This window comes from Actinia tenebrosa, unplaced genomic scaffold (assembly GCF_029948245.1).
Source record: "Actinia tenebrosa isolate PJP-AT-01 unplaced genomic scaffold, QUT_ActTen_1.0 PGA_scaffold3__52_contigs__length_22856419, whole genome shotgun sequence".
Taxonomy (NCBI): Eukaryota; Metazoa; Cnidaria; class Anthozoa; order Actiniaria; family Actiniidae; genus Actinia; species Actinia tenebrosa.
The window spans coordinates 20,094,472-20,114,455 of record NW_028292580.1 but is presented as its reverse complement, the minus strand read 5'-3'; the positions used below and the strand labels follow the sequence as shown (position 1 = coordinate 20,114,455).

At 36.9% G+C, this 19,984-nt stretch overlaps 3 protein-coding genes and 1 pseudogene across 3 annotated transcripts; 3 read left to right on the top strand and 1 right to left on the bottom strand.

Annotated features, from left to right (window-relative positions):
* Positions 1-366: 366 nt before the first annotated feature.
* On the top strand, positions 367-1,308 carry LOC116297098 (trace amine-associated receptor 8a-like). The gene has a single exon (XM_031705257.1). It carries the CDS (start codon positions 367-369, stop codon positions 1,306-1,308), a length of 942 nt encoding a protein of 313 aa, XP_031561117.1.
* Positions 1,309-3,779: 2,471 nt separating this feature from the next.
* On the bottom strand, positions 3,780-4,373 carry LOC148908862 (uncharacterized; annotated as a pseudogene).
* An 8,521-nt stretch (positions 4,374-12,894) lies between these two features.
* Positions 12,895-14,862, top strand: LOC148908861 (adenosine receptor A3-like). Its single transcript, XM_089035659.1, has one exon. It carries the CDS (start codon positions 13,034-13,036, stop codon positions 13,988-13,990), a length of 957 nt encoding a protein of 318 aa, XP_088891785.1. The 5' UTR covers positions 12,895-13,033; the 3' UTR covers positions 13,991-14,862.
* Positions 14,863-19,021: 4,159 nt separating this feature from the next.
* On the top strand, positions 19,022-19,984 carry LOC116297100 (adenosine receptor A3-like). Its single transcript, XM_031705258.1, has one exon. It carries the CDS (start codon positions 19,022-19,024, stop codon positions 19,982-19,984), a length of 963 nt encoding a protein of 320 aa, XP_031561118.1.

Below are 19,984 nucleotides of genomic sequence, written 5' to 3'. Positions count from 1 at the left end.
TTTTCCCTCCTTTTTTTACATATTTGAATTTACGTACTTGAATAGTTTGTTTTATGTTTTATAGTCAAATTGTATGCAAAAACTGAAATTATTATTTTCTGAAGCATTTGACAGAACGGCTTATTGCTTTATCAATCATATCCGAGTGGACGAGTGGTAGTATGAAAGAAAAGAAGCTACACCTGAACTCTTATTATTTAACACTTCTAGTACATTGTTTCCACGAATAAAAAGCACTGCAAGAGGCGTGAGCTACAATATCCTGGTATAAAGCAAGCAAGCTTCATCAGATATTTATCTTAAGGAAATTCAACAAGAAAATTAGAAGAGAGCTGAAACACAGGGCAAAAGCGTCTAGAACTGAAAATGGATATTTGCTCCTATGAAAGCGCTTACTTTGATCATCCCGTATACCGTATCTCAATATCCGTAGTTTACTCAGCATCATCCCTCATTGCGACAACCTTGAATTTCCTTATATTGGTTTCGATATGGAAGACACCATCCCTTCACAATCCTTCGTTCATGCTCATCGCAAATCTCGCACTTTCGGATTTCATCAACGGAACCATTGGGGAACCATTCATGGTTTGTACAAACTATGTCGCTCTCAAAAAACAGAAACATGTTTTTTGTTACATATGGAAAATCGCAAGAGCAGTAACTTATTGCACGGCTTCGGTGTCTCTGCAGACGCTGGCTTTGATAAGCATCGACCGGTTGCTTGCAGTTAAACTTTTAAACAGATATCGCAGTGTTGTAACTTTAAAGCGGGTTGCAAAGCTATTGATTATATGGTGGATTGGATCGCTTTGTCTGGCAAACTTAATCTTCCTTAACGTGAAGATAGAAAATTTGAAACATTTACTAATAATGATTGAAGTTTTTATGTTTGTATTGCTTTCCACGGTGTCATTTTGTTATACCATGGCCTTTTTCAGCTTGAGAAAGATAACGTCATCGATATCTCCTGATTCTTCATCGGACCCCAACACGACGCGACCCAACATTGATGTTTCTAAGTATAGGAAATCCTTGACCACGATGATCGTCGTTTTCACTGTTATAATGATCTCCTACTTACCATACGTGTGCATCGCTCTTGCCACAGCAGTATCTTTCGATCTTGCCAAACCAGAAGATAATCAGTTTTTGTACCAGTTATTTCTGGGTAGCGAACTGGTGATGGTTTCCAATTCATCTCTGAATCCGTTGATATACTTATGGCGCATGGGCGAATTGCGGGAAGTTGTCAAAACTACGGTAAAGAAAATCTTAAGATTGGAACATTCTGCTAACAATCAGTGATGGATGGATAAATAAACAAAATTGTTTTTCCAATATTTGATCCAAATTTAAGACAAAGTTTTAATACGTTTTGCTAACATTGTTAACAAAATTTTGACACGAGTTTAAAAAGCACTTTAATGCAGGCAAAGTATTAAAGATGGAAGCTGACATTTTGATTGAAAGCACTATATGTACTATTATAAATGTCAAGACTGCACACTTTTTATTTATAGAATCATAAACTCTTAAGGAGAAAGAAAACTTAACACTCAGGCTAAATGCTTCCTCTTTTAAAACCACTACAGAAAACGGCTATGTTCAAAACTAAAACGCTAGCTCAAGTTCTACGTTTTATCTAAGAAAGCCGTGTACTTGAAAAAATGACAGCGTTATCAGAGGAGTAATTCATCAGTCAATATGAGAGAGTCTATTAACCAGAAAAAACATTGTTAAAATATAATCTATTGTTTAAACCAACACGGGCTGCCGCGTGAAAACAAATAAAAAACAAAAAAAACAGCGAGTGAGTTGAGTTTTTCATTGATTCTTTTCCTTGCTTCAAGGATTTTCCCGGTTGCATAAAGCTCTCTTAAGATAAGAGCATCCGTAAGTATTGTTCAAAAACAATACGCCATTGTCCTAAGACGTACAATACTTACGAGTGTTTTTAAGCTTTTTTATCTTAAGAGAGCTTTATGCAACTGGGCCCTGGTTTTCTGCTGGTCTTCTTCTCTTCGCCAAAATCATTGTTCATTAATTTTAATTTGGTTTCAGTTACTTCATTTAAGCATTACCTTAAATCTTCTAGTCTTTCCAAATATTCTTGATGATTTTACTCTGTCTCCCAGAGATGATGAGAACACAGAATATTATCAATATTGATAATTCAGCTTCCACCCATTTTGTTTTGTGCTCAGTGTTTGTCTGGTTTGTCTGTATCTACTGACTTGTAGTTGTCCAATGAAAATATTGAACTGATTACTTTTTTCTTGTAATTTACTCCGCATGGCCCAGACGTTTAGCTCGAATAGTTTCTAAAGCTATTTCTAAATGTCTGTGCTCTCATCAACTGATATACCAAATAAGATAATTTTTGTACTTTATTTACTTTCTTTGGGCACAATAAAGCCATTGTTGTTGTTGTTGTTGTGTTATTGTTGGGAGATATTAATTTTCGATGGGGTTAACCTCTTTTGTAGCTACGAAATTTTCCGATATAACGAACACTCTCATTGGCTAAATGATGACCACGTGACACTAGCTAAATCTAAATGTATCCCGACTGGGAAATAAGTAACTTAGTGCAGTTTTCGTATGACTGTGAAAAGCTCAGTGCCGTAAGCGTGACGTGACGTGACCGTAATACTTTCTAGAATTTGAAATGGCTGAATTTTTTCACACGCAATATGATTGGTCTAAAAGTGCCGTGATCTTGGCGTGACCGTGTCCGCGCCGTGTTTATGCCGTGTTCCGGGTATTTGATTGGATGGAGAGTAAATTCTCGTGCAATGTGATTTGTCTGGCGTATCCCTTGCTGTGTCACGACTGTGTTCGTGCCGTAAAATAAAATGCACGTGATCAAAACGTGAAAAACGCTGTTGGCGCGATATTTTGCACAAATCACAAACAACAAAGATGGAGCTCGAAGCAAAACAACAGAGATTTTCCATTGTTTCTAAAAAAGCGACTAAAAATGCTGTTGCTACTCTTCTCGCTTTTTGGTAGAGAAATATAAGACCGTATGTGAGTACATACATACATACATACATAAACTTTATTTAACCTCGAATTTCAGAGTAGCTTACAAAGCTAATATCTTCGAGAAAAAAAAAAAAGGGGAAAAAAAAAAAAGAAAAAAAAAGAAAAGAAAAGGGCTATTGAATAATGATTATAAAACTATTATATAATGGTAATTAATATTTACATATGTACATTATATACACTGAGTTGTATTTGTAAAATCATGGTCAGTTTTCATGCATTTATCTTGCTAAATAAAATTAATATTTCGTAAACTGACTTCCCAATATTTCGAGACTCTCTAACAAAAATAACTTTTTCCCTTGTTTTTTAGCAATTTATATGTCCGTGCTTTTCTGTTGGGATTCACGCAACGACCTTACAAGTAATTCAAAAAATAGGGGTAATCAAGTATTCATTTTGGACACAACATCTGTTGATAGGGATTAGGATTCTTAGACCTTAGTTAGGATACGAATATCATCTCAGCATGATAGCCAAAGAATGTGATCAAAATCTATATATGGAACATCTAAATATATCTGCAACCAATTAATAAATAAAATAAAATAAATAAGAAAATAAAAAGAAAGAGAGAAAAAGAAAATCTATAATAAAATATACTATAATAAAAATATATCTATTAATGTATAACCATAAAATCTATTTAGTAAAAACTAATCATAATAATACATGTTAGATAATAATAATAATTGTAATAATGGCAAACATTTATATATATGGGGGATTTAAATATTAGCATCCAAGTCTATGTCCTTTATGTTCCTAAGTACTCTTGTTGTGGTTCTTAAGCCACTAAGGCATAGAAGAGCTGATCTCAAAAGGGAGAAAGAAACCTTTGCTCGTATCCAGGATACAGTGGTGGTATAATCTTCTCCTTTCTTGTTGGCAATTAGTTCGGCGAGCCTACTGTGGTATCTTCTACACTCATCTGCCATACCTCCTGTTTTTAGTGAATACTAGCGGCTTAAAAGTCGCTTATTCAACTTCCAAGACTGTGCTAGCATACATGCGCTTCTTCTCATTCTCATGCAGGTGGTATATTTGCTGGGGGGTGAGGTCTTTGTAGGACTCTGCATTTGGGTGACACACCCTAACATCAAAGAATGCAAATCTCTGCCTTTCCCAAAAGCCACGTGCATGAACGTCAAGGCGAGCATCAGAAGCTTTATTAGAACCTCTGGTCAGGATCTCTCCTGTAACTTCTTGAAGTACTGGTTCTATTTCAACGTCATTGCAGACCATGCTCAACAGTTCTGCTTCAAGATCGCGCAGCTCGAGTTGAGGCGCTGAATAACAAATCCGCCACGTCTACAGATCATAGTCAGTGTTTTTTTTTTTTTTTGCATCTGAAGGTCATGTCTTTTAACTGCTATTTAACGTAGTCTGTGTAGCGGCGCTTTGGGGGCTTTCAGGAGAGTGACTGGGGAGTAGGGAAGACAAGAGGATGCCTGATATGTAACCTATAGCTTACTTAACGGAAGACGCTTCTTGACCTGTGTTCTCGCTAGAATAATTGTACTGCGAATAGAATCAAAAAGGTTTTAGTTACAGTATTAGCCGATAATAACGAATAAGGAAAACATTACGCTGCAGTATCATATTCATTAAGGCTCCTCAATAAAAATCACAATGAAAAATCATAATTTGCGGTTCTTATTGATTTAGAAATAAGATTTAGCACACAGTAAATAGCTTGAGCAGTGGATGTTGAATATTACTGCAAGCGACATCGAAGAAAAAAGAGCCACGCAGATTATTAAAATTAGACTGAAATTTGGAGGAACCTAATCAATATGCATTTTAATTTTCGAAACTTATCAAATGTCTCTATAGATTCTTCTAGAAATAAGCAAATATTTGAGAGTGACATACAAGGAACGGTGTTCATTGATTGAGAGTTTCTAAGGGAAGCGGCAATGCTCATCACACAATTCAATGTCGAAAGCATTTAGTTATTTGTCTTTAGTTCACGCTTAGAAAAAAGAAATAATCTGCAAATGAATATGGAAGTAATTTTCAAAAGCTATTTTTAATTTTTCAAAGATTTATTCAGTTGATTTATTCAAGCTGTTGCCTGGAAAGTCTAATTCCATCGACCGAACAGAAAAAGGCATCAAGGAAACATTTGACAACATTGATGTGTCGTTCGAAATCTGCCAAAAAGAAATGCTAGATCTTGAATATCACTCATTTGGGCGAGGCTTCTTACTCATCATATTAAAATCTGTAATTGTGACAATCATAGGGAATTGAGATCAGTTGTAGTTTACAGCACGTACAAACATAACAAGGCCGGCGGAATAGCCTGAGCAGCCTTCTATACAAACATCTGCAGCAGAGCGTCCGCGGGGTAACAAATGCAGTTTACAAAGTCTGCTGCAGCGAAAATTAAATCAGGGGTCACTTGGGGCATGACTCATAACTAAAAAAACCCTAGCTAGCAAAATTAAGCATTTTAACTCTAGCACGAATTTTGCGGAGGATATGTTTTTTTCTTTAGATATAAAACTGTCTTCTCAATTTTTACTACTGAATTTACGTTTTTCGATGTTGTGACTCATCAAGTTGGATGCGCACGCAACCTTGAGTGAAATGGTCTAAAAAAAACTTTTTAACATCGAATTATATGCTCAGCTGCCACTCACAATTACGTAGGCAGCGATTGATGACTTTTTCTTATTCCAATCTTGCTAAAGAAAAATAAGTAAGGGTAAAAAACAAACTCATTGCGCACCTGGTGCAAGGTATCTTTTAATTAGTGCAACATTTCCTTCTAAGCAATCAGAATTAGAATTAGAATTTAGTATTTGTATTGGCTGATAATAACGAATAAGAAAAACAAGCCGGTCTGGAGCTAAGAGGCCAATTACTGTATTCATTAAGCAGCCTCAAAAAATTACGATGACAAACCCTAAATAAATTGCAGTTCTTATTGATCTAGCAGCAAGATCATAACAAACTGTAATAGCCTGAGCGAACGTTACACGACACTAACAAATATAATTGCAATAAAGATTAAAAGCTACTGCAAGCGACATTTAAGGAACACTTGCCACGCAGCTTAGTGAAATTAGCCTGGAAATTGTCATGAAATGGGGTCTGTGTAGATTCTATTAAAGAAGCAGGCTTGGAAGTGTTCATACAGTGTATGGTGCTTTTTGGTTGGGAGTTTCGAAGAGAAATAGGGATGTGCATCTCAAAATTACGCTATTGTTTAATTTTTTTCCTTTATTACACATCGAGAACTTAGAAACCATATGAGCATAACTATTGATCGAATGGACAAAAAGCATCCATTAAAAAAATAAAAAACAAAAAAACATGACGGACATTGATGTGCCAATCGAAATCTGTTAAAGTGACATACTATATTCAATTTTCTCTCTCGGCAAGACTCCTTAGTCATTATAACCAAGGAACGTTGCTACGACACTATAACCTAAAGCGCAAGAAGAAAGAGACTGGAGAAGAAGAAGAAACAAAACTAATTCGAAAAAAAATATCTGCAAAATGGACAAAAAAACTAACGACTGGTGCGCTTATGAAACAAATGAGTTTGATTACCCAGCTTATCGTTTAGTAATGTCTACTATGTACTCTACCGCAGCACTGTTAACAACAGTTTTGAATTTTCTGCTCCTGATCTCCATCTGGAAGACACCTTCCCTTCACAAACCTTCCTACATCCTAATAGGAAGTCTTGCTCTTTCTGATCTGCTCGTCGGAGCCATTTCAGCACCACTCATGGTCATTCTTAACATCTCTGCCCTAAAAAGTTGGCCAACGACGATTTTCTGTCTATTCTTAAAATGCGCTAGAGGTGTGAGCTTCGCATTGGGTGTAGTTTCTCTGTTTACTCTGACTTTGATAAGCTTGGATCGTTTGCTTGCAGTCAAGTTAAGGAACAGATATCAAAGTATCGTAACTAAGAAGCGTGTACTACACGCTTTATTGATCTCTTGGTTTCTATGGTGTGCAATATTCGCTATAGTGGCCGAAAACCTAGATTTTTTTAATTTTCAAAATTTGTCAGCATTTCTCCTGTTTATTGGAAGTTTAGTTTTCTTACTTGTTGTAACCATTACTATTTCCTATTCAATGGCCTTCTATAGCTTACGAAAGATCACCTCGTCCTCAGTATCTCCAAGTGTCCAGAACACAGAAGCAGGTACACATCCAAGTTCCAACATTGATGTCGCCAAATACAGAAAATCTCTTACCACTATGTTTGTTGTTTTTATTTTTACCGTTCTTTTTTACTTGCCACTTGTTTGTACACTAATTACTAATTCAGTAATCATAATAAGAATATATACGTTTTCGTCACAAATTTCAAAGAGAACGCATAACCTGGTATACTTGATTGCTACTTTAGCCGAACTCTTCACCTTACTAAATTCAGCGATGAATCCTCTTCTGTACTTGTGGCGTATTAGAGACATTCGAGAAGCAGTAAAGACCATAGTCAAAACACTGTTTAAAATATTCTAGCTTTTGCCATGCTCTTATTTGTAACGGTGCGGTCTATATGCTTCACCATACAATATCCGTGTTAGTAACGAGACAGTACGGTCAATGATTCGCCACATGATGTGTGGAATTTTTGAACCACAAAGAAGCAGAGACACTATGACCAAGATTTTGATGAAACGTATGCTGGAGAGTAACAACTTTAACCATTTATTTTAGCATTCTTGCTGAACGTATATACGACCATAGTCTACGAAACAATAGAAATAAATAAACAAACAAACGAACGAACGAACGGACGGACGGACGAACGAACGGATGTATAACTTATCATTTGTGTAGTTACCATAAATTTCATAGGAGTATGCAGTTCGGAAGAGAAAGAACCGATGAAGAAACTGTGTTCACAAGATCACAATCAAATCAGCTTAAGTTGTGGATTTCGCAATGCTGGTTATAATGATATCCAAGCCACTACAACATAGGCCAATCACAGAGGGCACAAATGCAAATATTGATGACCATTGGTAAGAAAAAAACTAGCAAGACAACAGAGAACTAACACTAGAACTACTGTTGTATAAATAAATTATTCAATATTTTGAATGTATGCATGGGTGTTTCGACTAATAATAGGGTATCTGCTCCCACTGATCTTCTTAATAAGTAATAACAAGTAAACCGTTACAATTAAAACTGTGAAAACTAACATTTTCAACGTTCAAAGATATGCCTTTTAGAAAGATTTTGAAAGAGAATACTTTTCAAAAAAGAGAAACAAAATGGCAAAGCGATAGCCTCAACTGTACAGTCCACATACTGTCAAAAATTTGCACTAAAAAAACGCATGTTTTCATGTTGAAACTAACATTTTTAGTGTATACTTCCATTTTTTTAATTACCCCATCGAACGAATAAATTCAAGTTGACATGCATATTGCAAACAAAATAAGAAAATGTTTTGAATTCAAATCAAAACTAACAAGCCACTCAACATTCAATCGCCGCCATTAATAACTTCATTTCCTCTTTTGCATATGCAAATAATACAAATTTCGAATAAAAATATCTTCAAATTCATAAGTTAATGTGTCTTAAAAGCATCGTACTGTAACAAAATAATACAAAAACAAATTTCTCGCGCGCTGATTGAGTTTTTGAACGAGAGGTGGTTAGTATAAGGTGTAGGCACTGAGGGTGGTCACGGCCAGGGTTTCCTTACGTCCTCAGCAAGGGCGCCAGGACAGACGGATTGGGTTTTAAATGTATGTGTGATTGTTTCAGTTATTCGTAGATTTCTAATTGAATTGATATATGTTTGTTTCTAAATGGATACTAAATAGTGTTCACTTATCTTTAAAAATAAACGTCCTTTCCAACCAACGGTCTTTCTGGTTTGAATCAGCGTACGATATGAATATATTTACCACGTCCACCAACGGTCGTCTTTCTGGTTTGAATCAGCTGTACGCTCTGTGTATTTACTGCTGCACTATCCGTGCCAAGCAGCGCCGGCGTCGCTTCGTTAGCGATTACTCACCTTTAATAAGTTAATCAAATTTACCTTCGTTACGGTGAAATGACGTCAAAAATGATCCAAACTCATGTGGAACCACGAGCGCAGGATAAAGGAGTATGAAGACCATAGTCATTGGATCACTCGGAACAATATCAAAACAACTTAAGGATCATGTTCAAAGACTAGAACTTGATAGTATAAGCTTTTTAGACCTATACAGAAATCTGTACTTTTAGGCACGGCACACATCTTAAGAAGAGTACTTCAGCTCTCAAGAGCCGGGTAGAATCTCGAGCTGAAGGTGGATGTATACCAGCAAAAGAGTTGTAATATTCTTATTTTGCTGTGCAATAAAGGAATTGATGGTTTCAACCATTCCCAAGAGAATTAAATAACAAAAGACACGTCGGCCATGTTGGAGGATATAACAAAAGAATTCATTGACAATTCTTTTGTTAAGTTCCTCCAATATGGCCGCCGTGAAAACCATCAATAATAATTATTATACCAAAGAATAACCTTTCCTTATATTACTTTTTTTTGGGTGGGGTGGTTATTGTATACTTAGCAATAACATGTTCGCCTTACTCTGTTAGCGATATGTTAATTCCTTACACTAGCTAAAAAGAAAAAGACAAGAAAAAAGAAGAAAAGGATGCCAAACAAAAAGTGCGAAGATAAACCAAGATGCATTTGTGTGTATGACCTTTTGTAAAATACATATCATTGATTTGCATTTGGAATCCATTGAATTTATCCAATGAAGTAAAAATACTCCCACTTCGCTTTCGCCTTTGCTCAGCCTCAATTGTGTACAAATGTGTTCTGTCCTTTTCTTAAGGCCAATTGTATAGTAAGGCATGCGCGAACTACGGAACAATACGAGTTGATTAAAATATGCTACGGGTTTTGGTTGAATAGCTGAATGTTTACAACCTTGACTAAGGCTGAGCAAAGAAAACTCGAAATTAGAGTATTGCTATACACTTGAACGTGCACCTGCCTAAAATCTTAATACTAAATTAATTTAGGCTGATAAATGAACTTATAGGCAATGCAACTGTTAAACAAATAACAAGAAAACCTTGAAAAAGAAGAGGAAAAAGCAGCTTTATAAATTAACAATACAAGAAGAAGAAGAGGAATCAAACAAGAATAAGAAAAGGAGCAGAAAGGGTAGGAAAAGGAAGAGAAAGAGAAGGAAGGAAAAAGAAGAAGTAAAACGATACTTAGTTCGGTATCTGCAAAATGGACATGACTCATAATCAAGATGATTCTTGCAAATATGAAAGAGATGAGTTTGATTACCCAGCTCATCGTTTAGTATTTTCTGTTATGTACTCGGCTGCAGCACTGGTATTAAACAACAGTTTTAAACTCTCTGATCCTGATCTCCATATGGAAGACGCCATCCCTTCACAAACCTTCCTACATCTTGATAGGAAACCTTGCTCTTTCTGATCTCTTGGTCGGTGCCATTGGAGAACCGCTCATGGTCATTCATAATATCGCTTCCCTAAAAGACTGGTCTCTTATAATTTTCTGTCTGGTTTCAAAATGCGTTAGAGGTGGGGTTTACGCATTGGGCGCAGTTTCTCTCCTCAATATTACTTTGATAAGCTTAGATCGTTTGCTTGTAGTTAAGTTAAGGAACAGATATCAAAGTATCATGACTCAGAAGCGTGTACTCTATACATCACTGACATGTTGGATGATATCGTGTGTTGTTTCAGCAGTATTGTTTGGTAAACTAAGCTGGAATGATACACATTTATTACCATTGGTCCTCTTTGCTGGAATTGGGGTTTTTGTTTCAGTCGTAACCATCACCGCTTGCTATTCATTGGCCTTCTACAGCTTACGAAAGATCACCTTGTCCTCAGTATCTCCTAGCGTCCAGAAGGCAGAAGCAGGTGCCCGTCCAAGTTCCAACATTGATGTCGCCAAATACAGAAAATCGCTTATCACCATATTTGTAGTTTTTATTTTTACATTTCTATTTTATACGCCATTGGCTTCCATTTTGATTGCTTTCGCAATCCAATCTTATCATCACTTTTCGTCACAGAGTTCAAACTGGAAAACTCGAGATATCATGTACTTGATTGTTACCTTAGCCGAGCTCTTCTCCTTACTAAATTCGGCGATGAATCCTCTTTTGTACTTTTGGCGCATTAGAGACATTCGAGAAGCAGTAAAGACCACAGTCAAAACAGCTTTTAAAATATTCTAACTTTTGCCATTATCTTGTTAGTAAAGGGACATACCGGACAACACTGAGGACATATCATATAAAAAATGAAAATCACGGTCAAATGCAGTGATTTTGAATGGAAACGAGTTATTATAACGATGGTCAAATCTAGAATTCAAAGTAGTTACCATAACGACGTTATTATTATCATTTATACTTACGCTGTTTGCAATGTTATCAAAGATTATCATTCGGCTATTCCATGGCTGTACGCACACTTTCTAAGGAAACTCACAACTTAACAGTCGCCAGATGTTGTCACCAAATACGAATAAATGTTTCTCGTATTCATCTTCATCTTCACAATATTGTTTTATACTCTTAAATAGGCGTGGCTGTTCTACAGACAGATTTGCTACCGCACCAACCGAGTTTATTTAGGCTAAGACTTCTCAACGGGTTTTTCAAAATCCAATATTATGTATATATACAATATTCTGCCATAGCAAAATTAAATCAAGGGTCATTTGGTACACGACTTATTTATAATTTTTTGAAAAATGAAACCATTTTGAATCCAATGCGAGTTCTTCAAAGCCAGGACACCTCTTTTTAAAACAAGTGATTTTCTTTCATCAGAAGGTCATTTCTTTTCACTGCTGTTTAACACTGTTATACTTATATGTGCTTTTGTTGGGCATACCGTACTGTGAATTTAATTAAAAACCCTTTTTAGCATCCAATAAAAGCTCAGCAGTCACTTACAATTACGTAGGCCGCGATTGATGACTTTTTCTTATTCCCACGAGGGACATTATATTCATGAGGGTAAAAATAGTCATTGTGCACCTGGTACAATTTAATTAACAAATAGATCAGGCTTGGCTATGTTCTGTTCTCTGATAAAACACGACTGGAGCTGATAGGGCACGAAAAAAGTTATAGAAATCACGAGTCGTAAAAGTGCAATATTTGTTCTGAAGAAAACAGTGCATTGGTAAACAAAAAGTGAAAAAAATATGGCTTTTAATCGAATTTTAGTTCCAGTTTTGCATTGGGAGAAAAACATTACACTAGAGTAAAAAGGTCTATCAATATTACTTTGACTGATCTGTTGAATATGCCATTAAGACCTAGTTCATTAAGCAGCTTCATTGCAATTCAAAATATTGACAATTTAGTTTTCATTGATATAGTAGCATTGGTAAAATATAACAAACAATAATAGCTTGAGCGGTAGATGATATACAATTTTTGATAAAGGTGTCTAAGAGATGAACATGAATGCTATTCCAAGCGACACCGCCGATGGAAAACGTGACACACGGGCTAGGAAAATTAGCCTGAAAATAGGTTAACCCTAATCAAAACTGATGCAGCATAATTTTCATAACTTATATTGAATGTCAATATGCGCTCTTACTGGAAATTAAGTATTGGAAGTGTCATACAGAGTACGTGTGTTTCTTAACGCTGACTTTCTAATTGACGAATACGTTCACACTGCGAACATAGATACCATCTGCAAATCACTATCGAGGTATTTTCAAAGGTCGATTTATTCAGTCAAATCTGTCGTCTGGCCAGATAGTTAAATTTCATCGACCGCGAAGGAAATAAGCATCTGAGAAGAATTCGGTGACCGGTATTGACATGCCGATCAGAACTGATTTGACAAAATGCCATACTAGATCAAACTCATGTACTTGCAGAAGTACGATGACTAAATAAATTGCAAGATGAAGAAGATTTCTAAGCAATAGAAAAAAAGACTAATTTGAGAAATCTATCGCAAAATGGATGACATTCAAGATAACAGTTGCACAAATGAAAAAGGAGTGTTTGGTAACTCTTATCGTTTAGTAATGTCGTTTACGTACTCTGTTTTAGCTCTGGTAACAACAGTTTTAAACGTTTTGATCCTCATTTCCATCTGGAAGACACCAAGCCTTCACAAACCTTCCTACATCCTGATAGGAAGTCTTGGTTTTGCTGATCTCTTTGTGGGTGCCCTTGGAGAACCACTCAAGGTCATTCATTATATCGCTATCCTTAAAGGCTGGCCCTTGAACATTTACTGTCTACTTTTCAAATGTGTCAGAGGTGTGGGTTACACAATGGGCGCAGTTTCTTTGTTAACTCTGACGTTCATAAGCTTGGATCGTTTGCTCGCCGTTAAGTTAAGAAACCGATATCAAAGTGTCGTAACTAAAAAGCGTGTACTCTATACAACACTGGTATGTTGGATGATATCGTGTGTTGTTTCAGCAATATTGTTTGGTAAATTAAGTTGGAATAATACACATTTGTTACCTTTTCTCCTTATTGCTGGAATTGGGGTTCTTGTTTTAGTCGTAACCATCACTATTTCCTATTCAATGGCCTTCTACAGCTTACGAAAGATCACCTCGTCCTTCGTATCTCCGAGTGTCCAGAACGAAGAAGAGGTTGCACGTCCAAATCCCAACATTGATGTCGTCAAATACAGAAAATCCTTTATCACTATGTTTGTAGTTTTTATTTTTACCATTATTTTTTATATGCCATTGGCTTGCACTTTAATTGCTTATAGCATTGCATCTTATCACAAAGTTTCAAAGACATCTTTAGATATCATTTTTATCAGTATTGACTCAGCCGAGCTCATCGCACAACTTAATTCGGCGGTAAATCCTCTTCTGTACTTGTGGCGTCTTCGAGACATTCGAGAAACAGTCAAGACCATAGTCAAAACACTTCTTAAAATATTCTAGCTTTTGCCATTGCCTTGTTTTTAATGGTATCGTCACCGCTTAACAGTACAATGCCTGAAATTTTGAAACCACAGGATAAAAGAGATGCCTTGTTTCACGAGAGCATAGTCAAAACAGCTTGTAAAATATCATTTTTAGTTTTGATGTATCTTTTATTCTCCCATCTCATGTTGTAAATAATTCCTTCAAAAATTAGAGAACCACACAAGCGATCTTTCCGGATACCCCTTTTTGTGGCTGCTGCCTCGTAGAGGGGAAGCCACTCTGTCATTGAGTTGTGTAAGTAAGTCCGTAACAATAGATAAACTTCGGAACCAATCACGGCTTAAATATTGTAATTTCCCTCTTACCGAAGAGTAACCGAAGAGATGACGACAAATGGAACCTGTCGTAGTTGATCTCAAGCTTTTACTTGGTCGATTACTACGGTGTAGATTGTTTAAGACAAGTAAGTTATAAGTGTTTTCATAAAGTTAAACCATGTTATTAATCACAGCTTTCATTTGGTATTTCTATACGACAAAAAGAAAGGTTTTGTAGGTGTTATTCAAAATTCAGGCCGATCGATGTTTACGCCGAGATTTTCATCTGACAAGAGAGCGAAAACAAACATGGCTGACCTCAGTCAATCTGCAGATAAAAAAATATCAGCCTCTTTGGAGGATAATTGAGCCTCTTCGAAGGATAATTGAGCTTCTTCGGAGGATAAATGAGCCTCTTCGGAGGATAATTCAGCCCCATAGTGGGATTGATAGTATCTCCTTAATATTTATACCAAATTATACGGTACTTTGCACTGTTGTAATTTATTCCATATGAAAGAAGACTTGGAACAACGTCTGACTCAGAAAAATCTGAGCCCCAGACGGGAATCGAACCCATTTCTGAGTCAGACGTTGTTCCAATCTTCTTTCATATATTGTTCTGTTCTATTCTATTCATTTAATGTATTTTATACCTTGTCGTTTTTGGAATAAAGTTGTTGTTCTCCCATCGAAATAATAATATCTTACAACAAACACGAGCACATAAAACAAAACATACATTTCCCATTACCAATCTTAATTTAAGCCCTAAAATTCATAAAATCGATATCAACATTAAACCTATATAATACTTTACCTTCAACATTTATATTTTTTTCGGCAACACCGCATATTTCACTGAATTACCGATATATCTTTCATATATCTCAATAGACTCAATAGTCAGCTACCAACTTCCATTCCTTTTCTATATAACAATTATCTCTTATGGCAGCAGCCACATGCGCTTATTGAGCGCCAATTTTTTCTTTTCGTTTTTGAGATCGCCGTTCGTTAAATTCTATAGAAAATAGCTTTTTAAGAAATCTTTATAATTCCTCTGTGCTTAAAGTGTACAAGAACCCTTCGAAAAGTACGAAGAGACCAAAGTTAGAATGTATTTTCACGGGTACCGAAAACATAACAAGACAGATTTATCGGGTGATGTCGATAAAACTCTGCGACAAATTTTTGCTTACCGTTTCTCGGATGCCATTTTCTTTTTTCCAGCAGGCAGTCGCAAAGACCATAGTGGTAAACAGGTCTAATACCTGGATGTAATCGCTATCTTGGGTTTGTTTCGTAGTGGGTTTCTAGCAAATATCTACCTTTCTTCATTAAAATCAGAATAGTTGCTACTTTCAGAGTATTCACTACTGCAATCATACAGAATTGACTTGGAATAAAAGGTTTATACGACTACAAGCGATGCAATTAGTTTTCTTATGCTTCTCAAGTGCTTTCAACCCACGAGTCCCGTAAATGACGTCACGGCCGACTAGTCCCAGGCCTCCACGTCGCTCGGCATTTTGCTGCTTTTTGGAAACTTTGATCGAAAAATAATAATGAAATCGCAACACAATCAAATAATTTTTAGTGATAACATGATCTTAAGGGTTAAAACTATCACATTAAACAAAAAACAGCGAACCCTGATATGTACTTTAATGACAATGGAGTCGTTGCATTTTAGGAACCCCACAGATTTCTTCATGGGAAATCTCTGCCTGGCATTTTGCTAGCCTCTTTCTAAGTTTAAGTTCCGTAGCATCTTAGTTGTTTCTAACTTCACATTAGCATGAATATTGTGAGATCGCCCGGGTGAGTGTAGTCTTGAGAAAGTCTATTGTTGGTGGTCAGGGTGACTGACGTTTCGACAACCTGAATGGTGGTCACCTTCAAGGTACCGTGAGAAAGTCAGTTTTAACGCTTTCGCGATAGTCACGGATGCAAACACTCATTCCACACACATCTAAGTTATTGAAATTAGTAATTGTAAACGACCATTACACTTCAAGATGTCACACGAAAATTTTCTTTTTGCAAAGTGTCATCGATTGTACGGATATCGTTTGCGATGATCCATACTCCAGCTCCTGACATTTTAGTAACACAGCAGGTCCTTCGGGGAAATTCAAGGAAAATAATTTTTTTGCAATTACTTGCACACATTAAACTTTGCACAATGATTTCTTCCAGAAAGTAAGAAATGATAAAAGGAGTAAATGATAAAATGAAGTAGACCGCGACTACAGTGTAGTCTAGTACTTTATTCTTGAACAAACTCAGCACTGTCAAATAAACATGGCTGCTCTCGAGTCCCGTGCTCCAAAGTCACGTGACTCGCCCCAGGTTACTACACAGACCCAAGGTCAACCGATGACATAATCTTCATCTCTATATCTACAGCTGAGTTTCTCTTCCTACTTAATTCGGCGATGAATTCTCTGTTGTACTTGTGGCGCATTCGAGACATTCGAGAAGCAGTGAAAACCACTATTTAACGTTTACCATGGTCATCAGTGTTATCATTGAGACGGACACCGTTACACCATACATCGAGCACCATTTGCCCTGAATTAGATCGCCCTAGAGTTTGATTAAGGTTCAATATGTGAGTTTGCCATGCCCCAACTTTGATCATTTCAGAGGTTATTTTAGGGGTCAATCTGACGAGTCAGCCGTTGCTTGACTTGGATCAGCCAAGAGGTTGTTTCAGAGTTTCAATCTGTTTATTACAAAAGACCACTGTTAAACTTTTGTCATATGGTCATGTTATTATTGTAACGGGCACCGTTGTACTACGCTTTGAGCACAGTGTGCCCTGACTTAGATCAGCCTAGAGTTTGTTTGAAGTTTCAATCTTTGTCAGTTTTCCATGCCTTGACCTTGATCATCCCAGAGGATTTTTCAGCGTTAAATTTGTGAGTTAAGTGTGCCCTGACTTTGATCAGCCCAAAGATCGTTTCAGAGTTTCATCCTGCAAGTTAGAAATGCCCTGACTTTGACCAGCTCAGAGGTTGTTTAGGCACGCCCTGACTTACATCAGCCCGGCCAGAGGTTGAGTAAAGGTTCAGTCTCCTAGAGGTTGTTTAAAGACTTAACGTTTGAGTAAGCGTTATGCCGTCTAGCTTGACTTAGATCACACCGGAGGTTTTTTGCGGGACCCAATCTGTAAGTTAGAAACTGCCCTGACTTTGATCAATCCTAGAGGTTGTTCGAAGCTAGTCTGGGAGCTAGCCTTGCCCTGAACATGGTCAGCTCTGGGATCGATGTAGGAGGTAGCTATTGCCCGACTTAGATCAGTCAAATTTTCTTTCAGGGTTCAAATAACGCAATTTGTTGTTCATTCATTCTCACTAGTTCTCACTGCAACCTCCTATAGAAACTAAAGCCTGGTTTTCACTAACGACGGACGCAGAAGCAGAAGCAGAAGCAGAAGCGTAAGACGTCTTATGTTCCTGCGAAAATCAAAAAACGGAAACGTAAGCAGAAGCAGAACATTGACGGAAGCAGAAGCAGAAGCAACAGAAGGTTTCCTTTTTCTTATGCTTATGCTTCTGCTTCCGTCCTTACGTCGCTAGTGAAAACCACAGATTCTTATGCTTCCGTCGCTAACATACAGAAGCACATGGTGGTGGTAAGCCAATCAAATTCTCGTACTCAGTCCCCTGCACGGGAAACTTCCTATTGTTTTTCTTATGCTTCCGTCACATTCATTTTCACTAGAACATAACGATTTTATGCTTATGCTTATGTTTAAGCTTCCGTCGCTTATGTCGCTAGTGAAAACCAACCTTAAAGTGTTAGTTGGGAGTTCACGACCTTTAATTAAACAAAATATTAGTGAAACAAAAGCATTATAACTCAAACACGATGTCTGCAGAGGGAGGCTTTTTTGAAATATTTAAGCGATTAGTCGGATTAGAATGTTATCTCTTTTCACTACCTTTCAACGCTGTTAAGACTTCGTGCGTTTACTTTCGGACATACCGTACTGTGAAAGAAATTAAAGATTATTTAAACACCAAATAAAAGCTCAGCAGCCCCTCACAATTACTTGGTCGCGATTGATGACTATTTCTTATTTCACAATCGAGAGGCAAATGAATGAGAGTGAAAATTAAACACTCATTTAGCACCTGGTTCGATTTAAAATGCATATTCATATCTATTTATAGCGCAGTAGAAGTATTTCGATAATATAAAGATGAATGCTACTGCAAGCGACATTAGAGGAATAACGAGCCACGCAGTTCAGTGAAATTAACAAGAAAAAAAGCGAACGCTAAAGAAATTTATTACAAATCCGAACATTTTTTTAGAAAAGGGCAATGCTTGTTAATATGGAGTTTTCAAGAGAGGTAAAGTATTTAGAATGAGCATGATCACAACATGCATTCGTGAGATTGTTTAACTCTTATCCTTTAGTTCACACTGAGAGCAAAAAAGCCGGCATCTGCTAATAAATATCATGGTCATTTAAAAAAAATAATTTATTAAAGCTGTCGCCTGGCGAGTCGGCTGATTCCATTGACCGTACAGAAAAGTGTATCTAGGAAACGTTTGATTGCCAACGTTCTGATCGGCAAAATCTGTGAAAAGTCCGGCAATGCTAGATCAAAATTATTCAGGAAAGGCTTCTTGCTCATTAATGTGAAGACTAAGTTGAAGAAGAAGACTGATAAATAGAGAAAACGACTACTGAATTGGAGAAATCTATAAAATGGGAGACATTCAAGATGAGACTTGCGCATTTGAAAGAAGCCAGTATGATAACCCAAATCATCCATTGGTAATGTCTACTATGTACTCTACAGCAGCACTGGTAACAACCGTTTTGAATTTCCTGATCCTAATCTCCATCTGGAAGACACCATCCCTTCACAAACCTTCCTACATCCTGATAGGAAGTCTTGCTCTTTCTGATTTCCTCGTCGGAGCCATAGGAGAACCACTCATGGTCATTCTTAATATCGCTGCCCTAAAAGGCTGGTCTAACAATATTTTTTGTCTTGTATTAAAATGCACTACATGTGTAGTTTTCGCATTCAGCGCCATATCTCTGGTAACTCTGACGTTCATAAGCATGGATCGTTTGCTTGCAGTCAAGCTAAGGAACAGATATCAATGTGTCGTAACTAAGAAGCGTGTATTTTACGCATTACTGACAGTATGGATCATATCGTGGGTTCTTCCAGCAACATTGTTTGATAAACTAAGTTCAAATGATACAGCTTTTTTACCTTTGGTCCTCTTTGTTGGCATTTTAGCTCTTGTTTTAGTCGTAACCATCACTATTTCCTATTCAATGGCCTTCTACAGCTTACGAAAGATAACCTCGTCCTCAGTATCTCCAAGTGTCCAAAACTCAGAAGCAGGTGCACGTCCAAGTTGCAACATTGATGTCGCCAAATACAAAAAATCCCTTACCACTATGTTCGTAGTTTTTATTTTCACCATTCTATTTTATGCGCCATTTATTTGCACTTTACTTGCTTTTGCTGTTACAGCTGATCAACAACTCTCATCACTGTTATCTTTAGACGTCACGTACATGGGTGTTCTTGCATCCGAGCTCATCGGATTGCTTAACTCAGCAATGAATCCTCTTCTGTACTTGTGGCGCATCCGAGACATTCGAGAAGCAGTAAAGACCACAGTCAAAACCGTTTTTAAAATATTTTAA

Bases quoted from the DNA above. Each gene is read 5' to 3' on its own strand.
- LOC148908861 (XM_089035659.1), top strand. From the start codon at position 13,034: ATGGATGACATTCAAGATAACAGTTGCACAAATGAAAAAGGAGTGTTT.
- LOC116297100 (XM_031705258.1), top strand. From the start codon at position 19,022: ATGGGAGACATTCAAGATGAGACTTGCGCATTTGAAAGAAGCCAGTAT.
- LOC116297098 (XM_031705257.1), top strand. From the start codon at position 367: ATGGATATTTGCTCCTATGAAAGCGCTTACTTTGATCATCCCGTATAC.